Source organism: Osmerus eperlanus, chromosome 9 (genome assembly GCF_963692335.1).
Source record: "Osmerus eperlanus chromosome 9, fOsmEpe2.1, whole genome shotgun sequence".
Taxonomy (NCBI): domain Eukaryota; kingdom Metazoa; phylum Chordata; class Actinopteri; order Osmeriformes; family Osmeridae; genus Osmerus; species Osmerus eperlanus.
The window spans coordinates 1,566,737-1,588,633 of record NC_085026.1 but is presented as its reverse complement, the minus strand read 5'-3'; the positions used below and the strand labels follow the sequence as shown (position 1 = coordinate 1,588,633).

Sequence of the window (21,897 nt, the reverse complement as noted above, 5' to 3'; positions counted from 1 at the left end):
GTATCTCTGCTATAATTAGTGCAAACCGCTAACTTGATATTAGACTACTCGGTGTAGAATGATGGTATTTTGGTAAAATGGTAGCTAATGTGCTAGAAGTAGTTGGAGAGCTCACTGTCTGCTGTCTCTGCTGTAAATGTTTACTCCTGTGTTACAGCTCAGGGGGATATTTCATTTACATGCATCTGTATGTTTCACTCATTGAACAAATACATTATAATTCTAAACAGTTTCGTTCGGCTTGACGTAGCGTCCATTATCTGGGTCGTAGGTAGCTTACTTGAGAGAGGCGGCGCCTTCCAGCGAGGGGGCCGAGCTTCAGCTCCTTCAGGCGACACGCCCCCCCAGTCTCGAACAGAGAAGACTGCTGATTTTCTTACGATTTCAAAGCCAAATTTAACATACTTGTCTGTGTTTTTTTTCATTCGAATTTGGATGGGTAGTTAATAACACATTATTCTGTGGTGTGGGGAAGTTGAAACTCGTTTTTAATTCCACTTTACAGGATCTTTATCGGACTTGTACCCCATTCTGCCACTGCAATGCCTTAGCTCACAAGCTCGCAACCATATAAATCTATGCTCACGACTGGTTGTCGCAAAGTATGACGTGTACAGCTAGTTGCTAGCATGCACGAGGTCTCGGAGCTAGGGAAAAAAAGAGCCACTGTTTAAAGCTAGACCGGAAGAGTCGGAAGTGGAAAGATGGCGCGTTCCAGTTTCGTACTCTTGCTTGCCTCACTGCGCCACTGAGCACTTTTCATAGAAATGAATGGGGACGCCATCTTGGAAGACAAAAGTTGCTTCCTCTAGTTATATTAACTCGATGTCCCATCCTCTATTTGCCAAACATCCATCCATGTGGACAAAAAGCAGCTACCTTATTGGTGTAGAACGATCACGTGTCGAACCGTGCCACCAAAATCCTATTACGCTCTGAAGAAACTAGTTCTGCATAAAACATAGACGCATCGATTGGAATTTTAGCGACAAACTTTTTTTTGGTAGTTAAGCACGACTCGTTATTTTTCATGAGCTAAAGATTGTGTAGATGCCAGACTGTTTAGCGGGAATCATTTTCTAAAATACTTTTTGTGGTTCACCTTGCGGCCTACTTCGGAAACCCCGGTTTCGGCGAGGCGTTGAAATGGGGCATGCGCAACGTTGTTGCACAGGCAGATTAACAGGCAGATTCTGATGTATTCCTCAAATATAAAATATACCTTTATTCGGCCAACAATGGGGAAATTTGGGATAACAATTAGGTTTGCTAAGGAAGAACTGTAATATTCTGTGATGACATGTTTTTGGAAATGAAACTCTTAAGAGTCGCTTTTCCTTTTGATCACATTTAACACTTTTATGTAGCCTGAGTGCCAGCCAAATTTAACCCGCCCACAAAAAAAATTGGTTGGGTCTGGGGTCGCTCGAGCTGTTCGGACCAATCAAATTGTCAGGGCGGGCTTTATACGATGATGGACAGATGATCAACAGTAACGTAATAAACCACATCACCAAAGAGCGCTTTAGGTGGTGGGCTGAGCCCGCGTATCTGCTTTAGTTTTTTAAATGACCTGTCCCCGTCGATGGAGGAGCTGTATTTTTGATATTATCAACGTCATTTTCTTTCTTAAAACATTTTTTTTTGTTGGCACATCCAATTCTTGCAAATTTTTTCTGTATCTTAGTTCAAAGTTAGCAACTTTATCAGGCAATCGTCTCAACTACCTAAACTCTCCAACCAACCAGAACTCGTGTATCATCTTGTTAGCTAATCGAATGGTTCGTAACAGGATCAGCTGATAGTAAAAACAACCTAAGTGACCATGCGTCAAGTAGCTAGCCTAGTAAGCCTACAAGTCTCGGCACCACAATGGTAGCTCGGTTGAGCTAAAAACGTGCTTTCTGTGTCACTGTCTTTAATTTACCTTATTTTCTTCATTTTTAAAATCAGTGGCGGTGATTAAAACTGTTGGGTACTCACTGACACTGGAGATTTAGCTGGCTGTGCTCAGGATAGCCAAACAACACAAAGAAACATGAGAACATTATTGAGACTTTTTTATACAACGAATACCAGCATGTTGAAATTGTTTATGTAGTCTTGGCTCTTCCTCTTGTTGTGTTTAGTGGAGACTTAAAATCGACACTGGCTGACCCTGAATGGGGTAGCCCTTGCAAGTGATCCCCAAAAACCCTGTAAAAAGTAATACACAACATCCGAGTTGGACTGTTTTTAAACATCTGATGCTATAATGTGTTCCAGGTAGAGGGTGTTCCAGGTAGAGGGTGTAAGCTGTCTTGTGTCTACCTCTTGTTGAGTGTACTGTAGACTGAGCTGGCTGGTGATGGGACCCTGAGCTGACTGGAGATAGTAGACTGAGCTGGCTGAAGATGGGAGACTGAGCTGACTGGAGATGGTAGACTGAGCTGGCTGGTGATGGGTCCCTGAGCTGACTGGAGATAGTAGACTGAGCTGGCTGGTGATGGGTCCCTGAGCTGACTGGAGATGGTAGACTGAGCTGGCTGGTGATGGGACCCTGAGCTGACTGGAGATGGTAGACTGAGCTGGCTGGTGATGGGACCCTGAGCTGACTGGAGATGGTAGACTGAGCTGGCTGGTGATGGGTCCCTGAGCTGACTGGAGATGGTAGACTGAGCTGGCTGGTGATGGGACCCTGAGCTGACTGGAGATGGTAGACTGAGCTGGCTGGTGATGGGACCCTGAGCTGACTGGAGATGGTAGACTGAGCTGGCTGGTGATGGGACCCTGAGCTGACTGGAGATGGTAGACTGAGCTGGCTGGTGATGGGACCTTGAGCTGGCTGAAGATGGGAGACTGAGCTGTGTCAACATAATCAAATGAGCGATAGGTCTCGGTCTGCTCTAAAAGTTATTTCCCGACCTTTAACCTTCGTCATTGTCTTTCTTGCTCTGTCCTTAAACATATAGGCCCAGTTTCCCAGACATGGATTAAGCCTAGTCCTAAAGTAAGAGAAAAATAAAATGAAGATCTCCATTGAAAACGTTTTTAGTCTAGGACTAGGCTTAATCCATGTCTGGAAAACTGGGCCCTAAAGATTATGTTTCACTCTATAGGCTTCATTGTACAACTCTACAAAGGCATTGTCTCCTCTCACTTCAGGCTCAAAAATGTCGCTGACAACAGCATCTGAAGCTAGTTTTCATGATGTTATGTGACTTTCTCCCTCCAATGAGGGAGCCTGTAAACACGAGACAGTTTAACGAGAGACACGGTTACAACACCGACCACCAGTTATTTGCAAGTACTCACCGAGAGCCGTTAGGGCCGTAGCGATCTTTGGGCCTCGATGATGGCAGCAGAATCAGGACGAACGTATGAAGAGTACGCTGATGAAGACCAGCGGCCCAGCTGCTGCAGAGACGCAGTGGACACCCCTTGCAAGGCAGCGGACATCGCAGCGCCTATTCTGAATGAATGGCCTGAATACCGTCCAGGGGGAAGGTTGCATTTGGCTACGACCTGTGCTAGATGGTGGCTGAACCAGGATTGTGACATGGGATTATTGGTAGGGGTTAAGAAGAGGGGGGAGAGTGGACCGTAGGGGGGCCTCCTCTTTACGTATCTAAGCATAGATAAGAAAGGACAGAAAGGACCCCCCGTGTTAGCAATGATGATCGTGCAAGAGCCTCCGGTTTTGGAATGTTTGAGAAGCAGATTGAAGAAATCAGGGTGAAACGTTAAGTCGGAAAAACACACATCAGTGGCAGGATTGAACACGTTTGACCGAGTTGTGAATTCCCCGCACCGTAAAAACCTATAGAAAGCCATTAAAAACGTACAATCCAAGAGGGAATCGATGTAGGGGGAAAAGCAACCGCGTCTGAGCACCGAGAGCGTGGCATGCAGAATAGACAGAGTGAAAGGGAGTCTATCGTCCACCTTAGCGGGGAAAACTTTGCCTATGCCTTTGAACAGAAGTTTGACTGGATTAATGAAAAGGCTGGGGAACGAAGGATCAAGGCATCGGGCATTGAATTGAATACCCGCAACCAGACCTTTAATGTAGCGTGGCTGGAAGTGGCGAACATCAGTGCAGTGACACACAAAAGCACACACCACGTTAACCAAACGGGTACCAGCGGGACAGACAGAACATGGCGTACGTTCTCCAGGCGAAATCATACGATTTAAGGGTGGAAGCAGCCAATCCCTTCCTCATATAACCCTTAGCTACCTCTAAGTAAGCCTGCAGGGAGTGCTCTTCTAATCTAGGGCCAGCGACGCGAGGGGGGGCTCGAGCTTCTCAGTCGGCAGGGAAGCCTTCATCTCGACCGTGTCCAGCGTGATGCCCAGAAACTCGAGGCGAGTGGCCGGCCCGAGAGTTTTCTCGTCGGAGAGGGGAACGCCCAGTCTGTGGAACAGGTTTTTTAACAGCAGCAGGGAAGCGCCGAACGCATCGCTCGGAGGATCTACCAAGAGAAAGTCGTCTAATAACTGGAGCAACGCGGGGACCCGGACCCGATTTAACAGGATCCAGCAAAGGGCCTCGGAAACCTTATTGAAGATGGAGGGGTTGCTCCTGCTCCCGAAGGGGAGGCGCACGGCGAAATAAAACCGATTCCCCCATTTCATTCCAAGCAAGTGCCACTGTGACGGGTGAACAGGGACGATCTTGAACGCGTCAGTGATGTCGGCTTTGGAAAGCCAGGCACCGGGCCCCGCCAGCTCTATAAGCTTGATGGCGTGGTCCACGGTGGCATAGTGGAGCGAGAAAGGCTCCAGGGGAATGAGCCCATTTACCAGAGCGCGGAGCATACAGGTCCAGGATAAGACGTTTTTTACCAGAATATTTCCATGTAGCGACACCGAGGGGACTGCTACGAAACAGCGGAAACAGGGATGAGTCAAACGGGCCTATCACATAGTGCTTACTACACTCTCTGGCCACAGCTGGGAAACGACGGCCAGCTCCCGCAGCGCTGACTGGAGGTTGCCTAAAACAAGAGAAGAGGACAATGTACATGAAACCCCCACCCTGAACCCTTGAGTCAGCCCAGTGAGCAGATGATCGACGAACACAGAATCAGGATGGGACGAGAGTTCGAAGGCCAATGCAGAAACATTTATTGGAGTGGAGGGGTGCTCGGCCGTTAATTCGGACCACCACAACGCCCTCGCTGAGGGCGGGCCCGACGTGGGCCCACAGACCACGGATGGGCTTCCTGACAGCCGCTTGCGGCCACGGATGTCCACGTTCGCCTTTCTACTGGAAGCACTAAGCCCGCGAGCGCGAGGCAGGGGCCCAGGATCCCTCGGGAGAAACGGCACCAGCGGACAGAGAGGAGCAGGATGCCCCCGACCAGCAGAATCAGCAGCTTGGTATCCAGCACGGACCAGTCCAGCAACACGTTCGAACGGGAAACATAGAGAGCAGCCTTGCTCGAAAACTCCTTGTGGTACTGGTAAAATAGTTTTTTTCCGTAGCGCAGATTCAGGTCCCCAATGATGGCCATGTACCCGTCTAATTCCTGCCGTCTATGGGGAAACACGGAGCACACCATCTCACGGAAGATCCCGAAAGCTACCAAGAACTCCCCAATCGACATGTCCCCAGCCAACCTGGGGTCAGCAGAACAGAGCACCGTGCTGTATTGATCGCCGTTGGAGACGCTCGCGTCACACTCGGGGACGCCGAGGCGGAGAGCGGCGCAGCCACAGGAGCGGAAGCCCCGGCTTTCTACAGAGACCGCAGGCGGGCATCAATGGACTGAAGGGAAGACGCCAGGACCAGAAGGGTAGAAGAGAGGGCTTCCCCAGGAGGATCGGAAACAGGAACAGGCAGAGGAGCGACGGCAGGGCCGGCAGATGTGCCAGCGTCTGAATCCAGGACCTCTAGACGGCACGACTTCCTGGTACGCTTCCGAAAATAACGAGTCGTGCTTAAAAAGTTTGTCGCTAAAATTCCAATCGATGCGTCTATGTTTTATGCAGAACTAGTTTCTTCAGAGCGTAATAGGATTTTGGTGGCACGGTTCAACACGTGATCGTTCTACACCAATAAGGTAGCTGCTTTTTGATGGATGGATGTTTGGCAAATAGAGGATGGTATGGCAGGCCTAGTGGGCAAGTATTAAGACGCCCCCGTGTGTCAACCACGCGTAATTGACGCCGACTTTGCATGCAAAGACGGCGTCCATTACGCCGACTTCCATACAAAGACGGCGTCTTTTCCGCCTCAAATCGAACCGTGTCACGTGACACGTTCAAAGCACGCGTCTAAATAAACGCGTGCTTTTTTGAGACGTGTCTATCAAACCACACGAAATTAACGCATGGTTTGGCTCAATCAGCGTCTGGTTTTCCAAAATTAAAGTCTGCTGGCTTGAATCTCCGATGGGAAATTATGACAATATTTGTAACAACTAATACGTAAGTAAAGTAGGTCTAAGGATGCTTGTGCGAGCTACTATCAAATACAATGTTGGTTAGCTAGTTAGCTATTAGTATGAAGTTGGTGGTCACAATTGCAATACTGTAGGATATAAAAAGGGGTGCAGACAAATAAATACAGTAATATCAGGCTGGCTGGCTGTCTGGCTTGGAGCTTTGTGAACTTCCCTTGCGCTGCGTTTGTGTTGCCTCAGTATTGTGCGCAATTTGGTTTCACTGCCAACATCCCTTAATGTAAGAGGTAATGCGCAAACTCAGTTGGTGGCAATATACAACTGTTGTTAGGCTACTATTCAAGTCAAGTGTATTTTATTGTCATTTTCAATTACATATGGTTGTACATACTAAAAACGAAACAGAGTTTCAAGTTCGAGATGCACAGACCAACACAGGGTCAGACTGGGCACTGAAATTCTTAGGACAAGATAACGCAAAGCAACCTGGCATAACATGACATATAAGTAGGCTACTCAGAAGGCAATAATATGATATATAAGTACTCAGAACAAGTTTACACCTATGACAAGCAAACATATAATGTAATAAACCTCCTAAATAAATACAAAATAAATAATAGAGTATACTAAACCTATAGGACCACAGGACGAAACCTATTTCCCCAGGACCATGATGCCATATAAAACAACATATAACAGTAATTGGTGCCAGTGCAAACGTATGTAGCCTACAGTGACCTGAGAAGGTGACCTTCTGGCAGCAACCTTGCAGCTGGGTTTCACTGTGCAACCAGGCCTACCAAGCTGCTGCTGGGCCAAGAGCTGATTGTAATGGCACACTGGGACTTGCAGATTACCTGAAATAAATATTTGTCTTTCTGCTGTGTAAGATGTAGGCCTACTGCTTTTAACTTGAGTTGAACGCTGTTAAACACTGCCATGGTCAGCAAACACTTGCCATGTCTACTTCAGAAAGGACACTGTTCACAGCTGTATGAGTCAATAGGACATTAGCATTACCTGAATGACTTGTAGTGATCGGGAGGTTATGCCTGTTCTGATGATGGCATAAACCATGTTAGATTGTTGGCTCTATGTGCATTGTTTGGGTCTCCTCTCCATTGTCTTCTGTTTTGTCTTTGGTTCTGTTGCAGGATGGCAGGCAGGTAGAGGAGCTGTGATTGCTGCAGGGGCACACCTGTGATCTGTGCCTTGGTCCTTAATAAGCTGTGCCCTAACAAGCTATATATAATATAGTGTTTATATATATCTATGTATGGCAAGCCGTTTTATCATTTAACCAATTAATTCTTGATATCCAAAATTCGAATTTTGGATATCAAGAATTCAATTTTGGATATCAAGAATTCCAATTTTGGATATCAAGAATTGCATTTGGGATATCAAGAATTCGAATTTTGGATATCAAGAATTGCATTTTGGATATCAACAATCCGAATTTTGGATATCAAGAATTGCATTTTGGATATCAACAATTCGAATTTTGGATATCAAGAATTGCATTTTGGATATCAACAATGTATGTTAATGACCTTAATGGGGGCGGGATTATATTTGCATGTTCTATGTTATATCTTGGCAAACCGTTTTATCATTTAAACAATGCTAGTTAACATGGCTGCGCGTGTACTGAATGGTCCGTGTACCTTGTGGCCATTGGTTTTTCTATTTTGCAACCCGTGTTGACAAACGCAAAATAGGGCCGTAATATCGTTTTGTCACTTTAGTAAGTCGAACACACATTTAAGTATAACGGCTTGTTTTTGGTTGTTTCGTTTTTTTGGAATAATGAAATAACCAACACAAATGGTATAACGAGCCATTAATCGTTGTTTTGATTATTCCATATCCTTTATGCTGATATCTGCAAAAGATAAAAAATAGGCTCGTAATATCGAATTGTCCATTTCGGAAGTCAGAACCAGATGATGGGGAAATGCGTGGTATCCGTTGTTTTGTTTTATTTTGGAATAACGGAATAACCATGTAACACAAATGTTATTACGAGCCATTTACTCGTTTGTTTGATTATTCCATATCCTTTATGCTGGTATCTGCAAAAAATGAAAAATAGCCTCGTAATATCGTTTTGTCCATTTTGGATGTCAGAACCAGATTATGGGGAAAGGCTTGGTTTCCGTTGTTTTGTTTCATTTTGGAATTACGGAATATCCATATAACACAAACGGTATAACGAGCCATTTACTTATTTGTTTGATCGGCCGTATTATGCATACTGGCACAAGTGAAAAAGAGAGAGAGGGGGAAAAATGTGAAACTATTGGGGGTGTTATTACTTGCGAACAACAGAGAGCAGCAACGACTAGCTTTAAAAAAAATGTTCCTGTGATCTGCAGGCCTACAATCTTGACGACATGGCAGCAGGTTCTTTAGTAGAAGACACACACACCAAACTGAAGGCACATGTTGACCGCGTTTGCTAGTTGCTACTTAGGTAATAAATCTTTGATGAACCCAAGTTTCTTTAATATATATTAAGTTTCTTTAATATATATTAGAAACATTACAAGACGGGGCTCCAGTGTGTTTTCAAACAAGGCCAAAAGTGCCAGACGGTATCAATCACACCCGTGCAAGTAACACTCCACGCCCCAACCCTCCCTCCCCCCACCTAAATGATGCTTTCAGTTCTGTTGTACATCTTAATGAAGTGCATTGAGGCAATCATAGTAAGAAAGTTGAGGTCATGTGGGCTACCTTTGCAGTTTACATAGAAACACAACTGACAGAGGCACTGTTGTGGCTACTTTTTTCAAAGTTCTGATCATATTCCAAATTCAACTTCTTCAAAGTCCAAAAACAGCACGGAGCAGCAACGAGAGGGTTCCCAGGAAAATCTGATTTCCCTTTTGTCTGTGCTTCACCTTTTATATCCAATAAATTACACCCCTGAACTTTTAAAACAGATCTATTGGCCTACTACAATTGTAAATATCCTATGACTTCTGCTCCAATTGGGCCTTGATGCAATGCCATCGAATAGTTTCTGCTGTTTCTGCCACGTTTTTGGGGACTAACCAGGGACCAAACCAGTAACTTGTGCCCAGTTCCTCTATTCTGCCCTACTACATGTGTTTTCCAACACCAGTTGCAATCAACCCTGGGTTATAGCCCTTCACCATTGCATGGTGCCATTCATTCTTCACAGGTCACACCCATCAAGTCAAAGTGAAAAGTAACTGGTCCAACTCCATGTCCAAGCCCATGGTATCTGTGGAGGAATACAGTCATCACATTTGTCAAACCCTCCCCACACAAGTCCAATGACTTAATAACTTTCGTGTAGGCCCATACTATAGCAGTTTGCAGACATACAACACAGATGAGACTCAGGAGAGTGAATTAGAGATAATGGTAATGGGAGGGTGTTGCACTTTTCTGCTTCTCTTTTCTCCACTCACTTCTTTACCTTCTCACGCTTTCCAATTGTTTAAACAAGTCTCTATACTCTATTCTCTCTGTATCCTGCACAAAAGATGACTGTGTACTGTATATAAAACATTGCGGCATATAAATCCACGTATCTCCACACTCAGATCCTGTCACCCTTCCCCAGTCCGCTGCTGTTTTCAACTAACCTAAATACTACAACAGCATAATACAATTGCTGAAATTCAGTTATGACTTGTGATTTTGGAAAGCCACCCGAGGATTTCAGTGGCCCCATCTGGCCACTCCTATAAAACATTTCTGGGGGTGCCACTGCATTTGCCTGTTAATGCCTGCACTGCAGTGAAGAAAACTATATGACAACAATAATGTTTAATGTAACAAGCCCCTCTAACAGAACCTCTGGCCCCAATGTAACTGCTGCCCCCCCCCCCCCTAAAGCTAGTATACTAACTTTAAGCACAGAAGTGTAGGCTGATATACAAATCATCACAAGCAGAACAGAAATTTTCTTTCAAAGGACATTTTTAAATTGTGTGTCACAGGGTATGAATGCATTGATGTAGGCTAAAACGTGTTGTACATTGATGGATGTAAGGACAACAATTGTATTGTCCCTACAATGGCCTTTTGCAAAATTGAATAGATTTAAATGTAATGTTTTGGGTCAAGTTAACTCTACATTTAATCCAAACTGAATAAAAGTTACATGAGAAAATAATATTGTGTTTTTTTATAAATAAAAAGGGAAGATTTGCTCAATGATTGCCTCGATGCACTTCATTAAAGTTCTTCATTAAGCTGTTTTGGGATTTTTAAGAAGTTGAATTTGGACATAGAATATGATCAGAACAGAAAAGTATCCACAACAGTGTCAGTTGTGTGTCTATGTAAACTGCAAAGGTAGCCCACATGACCTCAACTTGCTCACTATGATTGCCTCAATGCACTTCATTAAGACGTACAACAGAACTGAAAGCATCATTTAGGTGGGGGGAGGGAGGGTTGGGGCGTGGAGTGGAGTGTTACTTGCACGGGTGTGATTGATACCGTCTGGCACTTTTGGCCTTGTTTGAACACACACTGGAGCCCCGTCTTGTAATGTTTCTAATATATATTAAAGAAACTTAATATATATTAAAGAAACTTGGGTTCATCAAAGATTTATTAACTAAGTAGCAACTAGCAAACGCGGTCAACATGTGCCTTCAGTTTGGTGTGTGTGTCTTCCACTAAAGAACCTGCTGCCATGTCGTCAAGATTGTAGGCCTGCAGATCACAGGAACATTTTTTTAAAGCTAGTCGTTGCTGCCCTCTGGTGTTCGCAAGTAATAACACCCCCAATAGTTTCACATTTTTCCCCCTCTCTCTCTTTTTCACTTGTGCCAGTATGCATAATACGGCCGATCAAACAAATGAGTAAATGGCTCGTTATACCGTTTGTGTTATATGGATATTCCGTAATTCCAAAATGAAACAAAACAACGGAAACCAAGCCTTTCCCCATAATCTGGTTCTGACATCCAAAATGGACAAAACGATATTACGAGGCTATTTTTCATTTTTTGCAGATACCAGCATAAAGGATATGGAATAATCAAACAAACGAGTAAATGTCTCGTTATAACATTTGTGTTATATGGTTGTTCCGTTATTCCAAAATAAAACAAAACAACGGATACCACGCATTTCCCCATCATCTGGTTCTGACTTCCGAAATGGACAAATCGATATTACGAGCCTATTTTTTATCTTTTGCAGATATCAGCATAAAGGATATGGAATAATCAAAACAACGATTAATGGCTCGTTATACCATTTGTGTTATATGGTTATTTCATTATTCCAAAAAAAACGAAACAACCAGAAACAAGCCGTTATACTTAAATGTGTGTTCGACTTACTAAAGTGACAAAACGATATTACGGCCCTATTTTGCGTTTGTCAACACGGGTTGCAAAATAGAAAAACCAATGGCCACAAGGTACACGGACCCATGTTAATAAACCTGCTTATTACAAAGAATTCCTGTACAAATCGCCCTTGCAGTGCCTTGCTATCCCATCTCTTGCAACATACTCAAAGATTTTCACTGTCGGCGTTTGCGCATGTGTTCACTCTTCAACTCCATTGGTTTAGTTTTAAGTACGCAAATTTGATGCAAATGTATGCTAACTTGATATCCAGAATTGCATTTTGGATATCCAGAATTGCATTTTGGATATCAAGAATTCCAATTTTGGATATCCAAAATGCAATTCTGGATATCCAAAATTCGAATTCTACTGTACTCTAGCTAGCTAGGCTAGCTCATCATGAAACGTGAAAAGATATGAATATAATAGACTATACGAGTCTCCAATCCTGTTTCTGAAGAGCTACCTGCCAGTAGGTTTAAGGTCCAACACTAGCACGCCTGATTCTAATTATTATCTGGTTGATCAGGTAACTCGTATCAGGTCAAATGAGTGTTGTTGGATCAAAAACCTACAGGCAAGTAGCTCTTCAGAAACAGGTTTGGAGACTGCTGGACTATATAGACTAGTAGCTTGCGAAAAGTAATGCCAGAGCCTGTCTAAGGAGACACACTCTGGTAGCCTATGGTGTATGGTGACACAACGTCCTAATTTCCCCAGACATGTCGTCTTGATGTGTGGGATGTGGAACTAGGGTCAGTCACAATTCTGATGATGGTATTGTTTTTAATCTAAGTCCCTTAATATGTAACTCTGGACAAGCTAGTTTTTTTTATTCATTTGAAGGCTCCAATCAGGGCATACATTTTATCTGTGACACTGCTGGGAGGGTGAGTGACGGTGATGAGGTAAAACAGAAAGACTGCAGACTCAAGACTGCATAGAAGTTGAATACCCCTGATCTAAAAAATGTTCCCTCTTATTTCTTTCTCTTATTTATTTATTTTAGGTGGCCCAGAGTCCTTGGATCATGACTACCTGGCCTGACAACACCAAGCTGACCTTGTCCAAAGCCGCTGTCCACAGCCCACATGGTGGACCTTGTCTACCTGGTTGAACAGCTCACCTGGATTCAGTCTGAAGAAAGGACACAGTTCACCTATGTTTATTGAGCTGCTGGTCTTCTGAACATGCACACATATGAATGTGACTTTAAAGGTAATCCAATCTGATCTCACCAGCAAAAGCAGAAGACAACACCTCATACTCCGACTACTATTTGATTGATATTTGATATGTCAGCAACGTTAGATCAGAGGAATGTGCCCATATTGTGTACAAACTTTTACCTTTACATCTCATGTGCTAGGGATAAGTAGTTATTAGAGGGTGCAGGTATCAATGTAATGTTTTATGTGAAGCTATTAAATAAATCCAAAGTCACATTTATATTGTACGAATTATAATCACTTTCTTTTAATAAAGTTTGTTTGCAATACACCATCTCCATTGTGTTTATTTCATTGTATTCATAAAATTGATCATATCTGCATTTATCTTACTAGCTAATGAATTGTAGTGTGGCCTCTAATTATTGTGGCTGTCTATTCTGTTGCTGCGGGTTCTCCATTGCATCATCACTGTGGGGATGAGATGGGTTGTCCATGATGGCCATCAGCTACTCTCAGCCTCCTTCTCCAAGCTGTCCAGCATGATACCCAGCAGAGAACTCACCTTTGATGAAGAAAGTGTCTTGTTCGTCTTCATTAACGGAGACTTAAGTTCAGTTCTGTATTTTTGTATTCTTATAAGTGACTAGATGTATTATTGATCTGCAGATTGGGAGAGAAAACAGACCTCTGACAATAAATGACGGCACAACACCAGGCTTAGGTCTCAATCATGTTTCCCAGCTTCAAAAGTCGGGGGAACGTGTTTTATAGGGTCAAATAAATTCAACATGGATATTGATAGTCAGGTATTAATGGTGTTACAACAGTCACAGAGAAAGATTCCCAGCTCCCAGCCCATGACCACTCAGGGCAGAGAGAGATCATAAGGGACGTTCACCCAGTACTTTCTCGTGACCCTGAACATCTATTCAACCTGACTACACACAATCTACTCTTATCAATAACAAACTCACATGACAACATACTAAGTATCCAATGACTAGTTCTATTGATTTGTGAAAGTTGTATTGATTAGTGTATAACTTAAGTACATGGGAAATCCCATACATGCATGTACAGTGAGACAGACACAGTGATGCAATGTGTGTCCAAGTTAGGACTGTAATTGGAATGCTTCAAGTTCAAGTCTTTTATTTGTCAGGTACACAGAACAACACAAGGTCAGACTGGGCACTGAAATTCTTAAGACAAGACAACGCAAGCACCTGGCATAACATAACATATAAGTACACAGATCATAATTTACATCTATGCTGAGCTTAAATAAGTGAAACTTTATAAATATGCAGATAGCAATAAATAATCGACTATACTAACCCTAATACTAAAACTTCCTAAATATACAGATAACAATAAATAATACACCATACTAACCCTAAATGCACATAATACCTATTACAACCCTATAACCTATTCTAACCTAGGTGGAGTACAGTACAATAGTGCAAAATTGCAGATCAGTGACTATGTCAATGACCATACAGGAGCCTGATGGCGAAGTACAGTGAGGTACAGTAGTGCAGTGTTACTGATAGTGCAACCAGTACTGAAAGTGACAGTGTATAAGTGACTAGTCTGCAGTGAATCAATGTCCATATCAGTGTCCATTCAGAAGCCTGATGGTCCTTGGGTAGAAACTATTGTCCAGTCTGCGTGTGCGCGACCGGATGCTGCGGTAACGCCTGCCAGAAGGCAACGGGGTAAAGAGACTGAAGGATGGGTGGGAACAGTCTCTTAGAATCCTGCCAGCTTTCCTGAGGCAACGTGTGTGGTAGGTGTCCTGTAGGGCTGGGAGCTTCCTGCCGATGATGAACTCAGCAGAACGAACCGCACTTTGTAGGGCCTTGCGGTCCCTGTCTGTGCAGCTCCCATACCACACTGTAATGCAACCAGTCAGAATGCTCTCTATAGTGCATCTGTAAAAGTTAGTGAGAATGACTGAGTCCATACCAAACTTCTTCAGTCTCCTCAGGAAGAAGAGGCGTTTACGGGCCGCTTTGACCACCTTGTCCGTGTGAACAGACCAGGTGAGGTCGTTGCTGATGTTCACCCCGAGGAACTTGAAGCAGTTGACCTTCTCCACTTCAGATCCGTTGATGAGTAGGGGTGCATGCTCCTCCTCCTGCCGCCTCCTATAGTCCACAATCATCTCCTTGGTCTTGCTGATGTTGAGAGAGAGGTTATTGTCCTGGTACCATGATGTCAGGGTGTCAACCTCCTCTCTGTAGGCTGACTTGTCACTGTCAGAGATGAGGCCCACGATGGTTGTGTCGTCAGCAAACTTAACAAGGAGGTTGGAGCTGTGCGTTGCCACACAGTCGTGAGTGAACAAGGAGAACAGGAGAGGGCTGAGCACACAGCCCTGGGGGGTGCCTGTGTTGGTGATCAGTACGGATGAGGTGCGGTCACCGATTCTCACCACCTGTGGCCTCCCCGTCAGGAAGTGGAAGATCCACTTGCAGAGGGAGGTGCTCAGTCCCAGGTCCACAAGCTTGGAGACCAGTCTGGAGGGGATGATGGTGTTGAATGCTGAGCTGTAGTCAATGAAAAGCATCCTCACATACGTATTCCCTTTGTCCAGGTGGGAGAGAGCGGTGTGCATAGTCAGAGCGATGGCATCGTCTGTAGACCTGTTGGACCAGGGTGGGGGGCAGCGAGGAGCAGATGAATGATTTGACTAGCCGCTCAAAGCACTTAATAACACCCATTGGAAATGCCAGTCCTAGGAATTAATGACTGCATCTTTTGTTATGAACTGCATCATTTCAACATATTTGTGAAATAAAACACAATGCCTGCTTTTTCCCTCCCACATGAACAACATAGGCCATACTTATGTAAAATGAGCTGGTTTTGGATTCTGTTGGACGGTTTAGCATCTATAGCTCCAAGAGGAAAGTTTAGTAGTTTTATTACAAATAATTGAAAGCTTAATGTATGCCAGTAGTGCTTCAAATTATTGGGTGGTATAGTCTCATACATTTTCGTGCGTATGTTACTCGTGTGTACCTGCTACTCGGAGCAGGTAAACATTTGAACAGTAGATGGCGTAGTTCTGCCAATTTAGTGGAATTTAATCTGAACCCAGATAACGATGTTACACATACAATACATTCATAAAAATAAAAAAAGGACAATGATTACGTTTTTTGGGGTCTCAAAACATCCAACTTCATCCATTTTCAAAATCAATGTTGAACTAAACCAAACGCCAACGGATGGCAAAGTCTACAATGGCCGCAGTGGGCAACGCTCTTAGCGTAGAAAATGTTACGCCTTTGCAAACAGAATTTACGTAGCCTGCCTACTCCCGCCCACATGAAAGTCATTAGCATACATTGTTGATATCCAAAATGCAATTCTTGATATCCAAAATTCGAATTGATGATATCCAAAATGCAATTCTTGATATCCAAAATTCGAATTGTGGATATCCAAAATGCAATTCTTGATATCCAAAATTCGAATTCTTGATATCCAAAATGCAATTCTTGATATCCAAAATTGGAATTCTTGATATCCAAAATTGAATTCTTGATATCCAAAAGAATTTTGGATATCAAGAATTCAATGGTTAAATGATAAAACGGCTTGCCATAGTCTTGAGCCTTTTTCTTGAAGGTGGGCAGACAGTCAGTGTCTCTGATGGAGGTGGGTAGTTGATTCCTATAGGCTAACTACAAGCAGTGGACGTATTTGCAGTAGTCTAGTCGCCATTGTTCTATTATTTTAATAATAGTGGCTACTAAGCCTTATGTTTTCTCATTACATTTTAGGTGACTGTATTGTTTACATTAAAGCAGAAATGCTTGTTTTCAATGTATGTGACATTGAAAACAGTTCGTCGGGGAAAGTAATGATTAACTGCAGTTATTGCTGTCCGTAACTTAGAATCATTTTATCACCTGCTTTGGTGACCAATTCAATGCAAAGTGCCTTCTGATTGGGCAGACGGACTCGAGATAGAAAACTCCTCCCAAACTTCGCCTGTAAAAGTGAATGCGCTTTCTTTACGGGCAAATTAAGCAATAGGTCAGGATAATTATGGATTTGACAAATAATGAACAAAGTATGTATGTTTAACATCGACGTTAACTAGTTGTTTTTATGGTATTGTTCTTTGTTTTAGGCATCCAATCCAAAGTGGTCCGAGACAATGTTGGCTCAACTCAAAGACCGCTATGAAGCTTTTCTGAATGAAAAGAACTTTGTGACAGATTTCCTGGCGATGTTGGAGGGGAAAACAGGAGTTAAAAAACAATATATCACTTCAGGTAAATAACTCAACGCCATAATTGTTTTGGCCACAATGTTGCACGTATGCGAACTGGAGTTTAAACTCATGGACCTGAACAGTTGGCAATTCGTTTAGCCCGATCAGCACATTTCAAGCTACAGTAACTGTTAGCTAGCAAGCTATATTTGCTAACATTAGGATCTGTGGTATTGCCCATGATCAACTGCCAAGTTCGTATTCATACGAATCAAGTAGCGTACGAGCTGACTAATTAATACGCCAAATTGACCCGACTTTTGTTGTCCTGTGATTTCAAATGCATATAGGCAACCTAATCAAATCTGTTTTGAAGGTCGTAGATATATGGATAGCATTTGATTCAGCATTGCAGTTGATTTCACAGTTTCTAATTTCCCAATGACAGCTGTCTGCTCGGGGTATTTTTAACATGCCCTGAAATACCAAGTGCAAGACTGAGGCAGAGATGGCTGGTGATTATAGTATGACTGTCACTGGGATGAGCTGTGTTGACAGGTTCTACTCTCATTCTAATGTTAATATGAACTCAGATGGTGGTGGCATTAACCTACTACAGTCAGTGACAGTGTATTTTGGCTAGTTGTCGAGCTGTCTTCATTGAATCATCCAGTTAATTCACTTGGCCATCAGTTGATGCCCACCATGTCATGTAGCCTATTTGAGACTTATATCCCCTATGCTTGGACACGTTTTTTATTTTCCTCTTATTTTTGTATAGGGTTCTACCCCAAGTCTGGTTCATGTCACAGTGGTACTTCTGCTTAGTCCTCTGCCTTTTGTGTGACATGCTGATGCTTGTGACACCCATGTGTTTTGGACTTTGGAGGAGTGGGGCTGCTGAGAATACAGAGACCTAGTTGTATACTCTGTGTTGTCCTGATGCAAAGAGGAAGTGTCTAGAACTATGACTTGGAGTGGTATATTGTAGTAACAACTGCCATCTCATCCAGCCTAGTTTTAACACAGTTGGCATATATACTGTCAGACTGTGGGTGAGAAGATTACAGTTTGATCATATGACCTACTCCCTTGGACTGGGGGGGAGGTCAGCATTGTCTGAGTTGGGCTCTTTCACTGTTGCTTCAGAACATGTGGTTTGGCATTGTATTAATATTGCATTGACATTATGGTAGTTACCATATAGACACACTACTCAGTCCTATGGCTGAAGCCAGTCAGAAGTCTTTACATCCATCATGCTATCATGGAAAAAAAGATAATGTAACCAAGGACATGTGACCATGCTAGGATTTTCATATGCAAACAGAAAGCAGAGTGGTAGACATGTAGCATACTGTACCTTCTATGCCCTATAGCCACAAGCTCTTTTTCCCCTCTTAACCTGCTCCACCGGTTTTGTATTTATCTAGCAAACAAAAATGGGAAGCTTCGTGGATTTAAATACAACTGTCATGATAAATTAAACGATTATTTCAGGACCTAGATCTATTTTCATTGTTTGTAGGTTGTTTGTGTGTGTTGCTTAATTGCAAATGGGCCTCATTATAATATTTTGTATAGAGCCTAAATTGATATCACTGTTAGTCATATGAAGTAACGTGGAATATTTAACATGCTTAAAATCCATTGCTCATATTTCACATAAGCTATTTACACAAGATGTGTGTCTGTAATATTGCCAATATGTGTGTTGGATATCTGCTACGTACTGTTTATTCAGCTCTTCAACACACAGTGGCCAAAGAGATAGCTAAATAGGCAAACAGACACTCTCATGTCTTTTTTTCACCTCTGTATTCCTTTATTGTAGGTGCTGTGGCTTTCGTTGTCCTGTACCTCATGTTTGGGTATGGAGCCTCACTCCTCTGCAATCTCATCGGCTTTGTCTATCCAGCATATTTTTCGTAAGTGAGGGAGAAAGATTGGTTGCATTTAGACTGTAGATCAGTAATGGTTCACCACTGGTCCTACAGTCCCTCAATAGGGAGTTCAACCTTGTGGCATCATTGAAAAGCTGGTACCTTTTTAGACCCGACCCAACACCAAAACCCCTCAGCTCTCTTAATGCTGTGTACTTGAGTCTGAATGGGTGCCTGGTCTTGTCAATCAAACCTGCTCCTGTCTCTCTAATTAGCATCAAGGCCATCGAGAGCAACAAGAAGGATGATGACACACAGTGGCTGACCTACTGGGTGGTGTATGGCTACTTCAGCATTGTCGAATTCTTCTCTGACATCTTCCTATCCTGGTTCCCCTTCTACTATGCTGGCAAGGTAAGGAGAGTAAGGGTAGGACTAGATGACATCCTGCTGGTGGTTTCTTATTGAAGTCGCTGCTTGTTTGGATGTTGTGAGTAAACTGTAGGACCTTGCTCCTTCCCCCAGTGTGTGTTCCTGCTGTGGTGTATGGCTCCGGTCTCCTGGAATGGTTCTACTGTGTTGTACAAGCGTGTGGTCCGACCCATGTTCCTGAAGCACCAGGCCACCGTGGACAGTGTGGTCAATGACCTCAGCGGCAAGGCCAGAGACATGGCTGATACGGTCACCAGAGAGGGTGAGACATACTTCCACACACTGTAACAGATTCTGGGCACCACCAGCTAACTGATCAGTGCTAAAATGTTGCTAAGGCTAAAGTAAATGACTACCTGTCTCTGCTATTATCCGTAACAATAGATGTCTCTCTGTTCATCTCCCTTTTCTTTCTGCTTCTAGCGGCTAACCTGGCTCTCAATCAAGACAAGAACAAGTGAGGACTGGACATACTGTGTGTGTTTGTGTCCACTTGAATGTCTGTAAGTTGTATGCATTAGCCTGTGTGTGTGAGAGAGTGTGGCTGTTTGTACGTTCCACCCATCATCGCTGTCATGTGATAAGCCTAAACATTGCCATCGTACAGAAGCAGTAAAGGACTCCTTTGTTCCCTCATCGACCAGGGCAAGTTCTGTCAGATGGAGATGTACTCTTTGCCTGTCCTGTTTTGTGGTTATGACTGAGAGAAGTAGTACACCTCACAGTGTTGAGATACTGCCCAGGTTAGCCATTTATAATAGGCACTCCACTGAGTCATGAAGGCTATAAAGTTGCCCTTTGGCCCTCGGTCCAGAATCAAATACATTTACTCATTGCTCTATGGTGGGGGGTACTCAATAGGTAGAATCTGGTCCGGATCCGGACCCAGACGCAATACAATTTAGACCGAAGCCAAAATCAACATTTTAATTTGGTCATGATCCAAGCGAGTTTTCATTGGTGCGTGATTTCGCGCTATAGCCTATATTTTTTTCCTACTGGATGTGGTTTCTATCATCCGTGTCCAATCCAAAGGTCCAATCAGGAGCTGTTATAACTGTAATCACCATGACAACTCACTCACTCAAAATTTCCCGCAACCTCTGCGGATCACGCAGGTTCTGTGTGTCATTCGCAACAACGCAGGCTAATCGATTTTCAAACGTTACCTGTTTCTTCGCTAGCGAAAATCATGGCGTGCTCTAAACCCGAAAAAAAGCTATGAGTGGACTGACACTGCATTTGTGCTGCCGGTGGGGAGCACAAAACCGATGTGTTTAATCTGCAATGAGACGGTTGCCCTTGTCAAAAGTGGTAACGTGAAATGTCACTATGACAAAGCATGGACACTTTTAACAAAATTGCCCCCAGAACTCTGAGGTAAGGGCCAGAAAGAAAAAAAACTACTGCAATCGTCATACCAAGCAACATGCAGTGTAATAGTTAGATCATCCACCCAACAAGAGCGTGCAACTGAAGCCTCATTTAAGAGTGGCATGGGTCTTAGGCTGTTTTGGGATTTTGTCCATCATTGTTCCGGACCCTGGACTGAATGGAAATTTGGTGAGTGGACCTTTTGGGTTTCTAATTGAGTACCCCTGCTCTATGGGTTGGTGTGCCAAAGCAACAGAAGTAGTGTATAAACAAGGAACACACTCGGGATTTATCCAAGTTGTGGGCCTAACATTTCAAAATCCAATAACTTTTATTGTAAGATTAATTTCATGTTTCTAAACTTTTGAAGGTTTCCGTTTTGTACAGTCTCTCTTCTCAAAATAATAAAACGTGGCAGTATGGCCATTCTCTGTATAGATAGACTGTATAGATAGACTGTATAGATAGATAGACAGCCGTCCGGAAAGATCTGTTGAATGTTTGGTGTCTCAGTTTAAAGGTCCTATACCTGTGTGACGATTTTCACTTTTGAAATTAAATGTATTTGAATTTAAGACTTTTCTGACTATCATTTGGATCATGTGTGTGGAGGGTTAATATCCAGTGTAGAGCCTGTCAAGACCAGAAAGCAGAGAATTGAACAGCTGGAGAGAGGAGCCTCTGGAAAGGAGTCCCTCCCTATCACACACACACACACACTGACACAGACACACTGACAACTGGGCTCAAATATTTTGCATAACCACAATGCAGAATAAACACTTAGAATGTAGCTATACTACAGACAGGTACTGCAATACTCTGACTGACAGACAGAGGAAGACAAACGCCATGTCAGGATGATCATCGCTCGGCCTTTGAAATCTCTCACGACGATACCGCTCGATCACATCGTGTGATCTTGCAGTACATAGCGTTAGCTTAATGATAGATAATACCAAAGTAGTCTTGATGCTAAATGTCCATTGCCCAATTGATAACGCAGTCTTTTAGATAAGCGTGATCTAATCAGAAACGACGCACTCAGACAAGCGTAGCGCG

At 43.3% G+C, this 21,897-nt stretch overlaps 2 protein-coding genes across 2 annotated transcripts in view; one reads left to right on the top strand and one right to left on the bottom strand.

Annotated features, from left to right (window-relative positions):
- The window catches only part of yju2 (YJU2 splicing factor homolog), a 351,236-nt gene that overhangs the window by 40,863 nt on the left and 288,476 nt on the right, over positions 1-21,897 (bottom strand). The gene's annotated exons all lie outside the window — the stretch shown is intronic.
- zgc:101744 (Receptor expression-enhancing protein 6-like) lies at positions 16,882-21,410 on the top strand. Its single transcript, XM_062468986.1, has 6 exons — positions 16,882-16,965; positions 17,063-17,207; positions 18,981-19,074; positions 19,305-19,443; positions 19,555-19,723; positions 19,885-21,410. Exons 2-6 carry the CDS (start codon positions 17,090-17,092, stop codon positions 19,920-19,922), a joined length of 558 nt encoding a protein of 185 aa, XP_062324970.1. The 5' UTR covers positions 16,882-16,965; positions 17,063-17,089; the 3' UTR covers positions 19,923-21,410.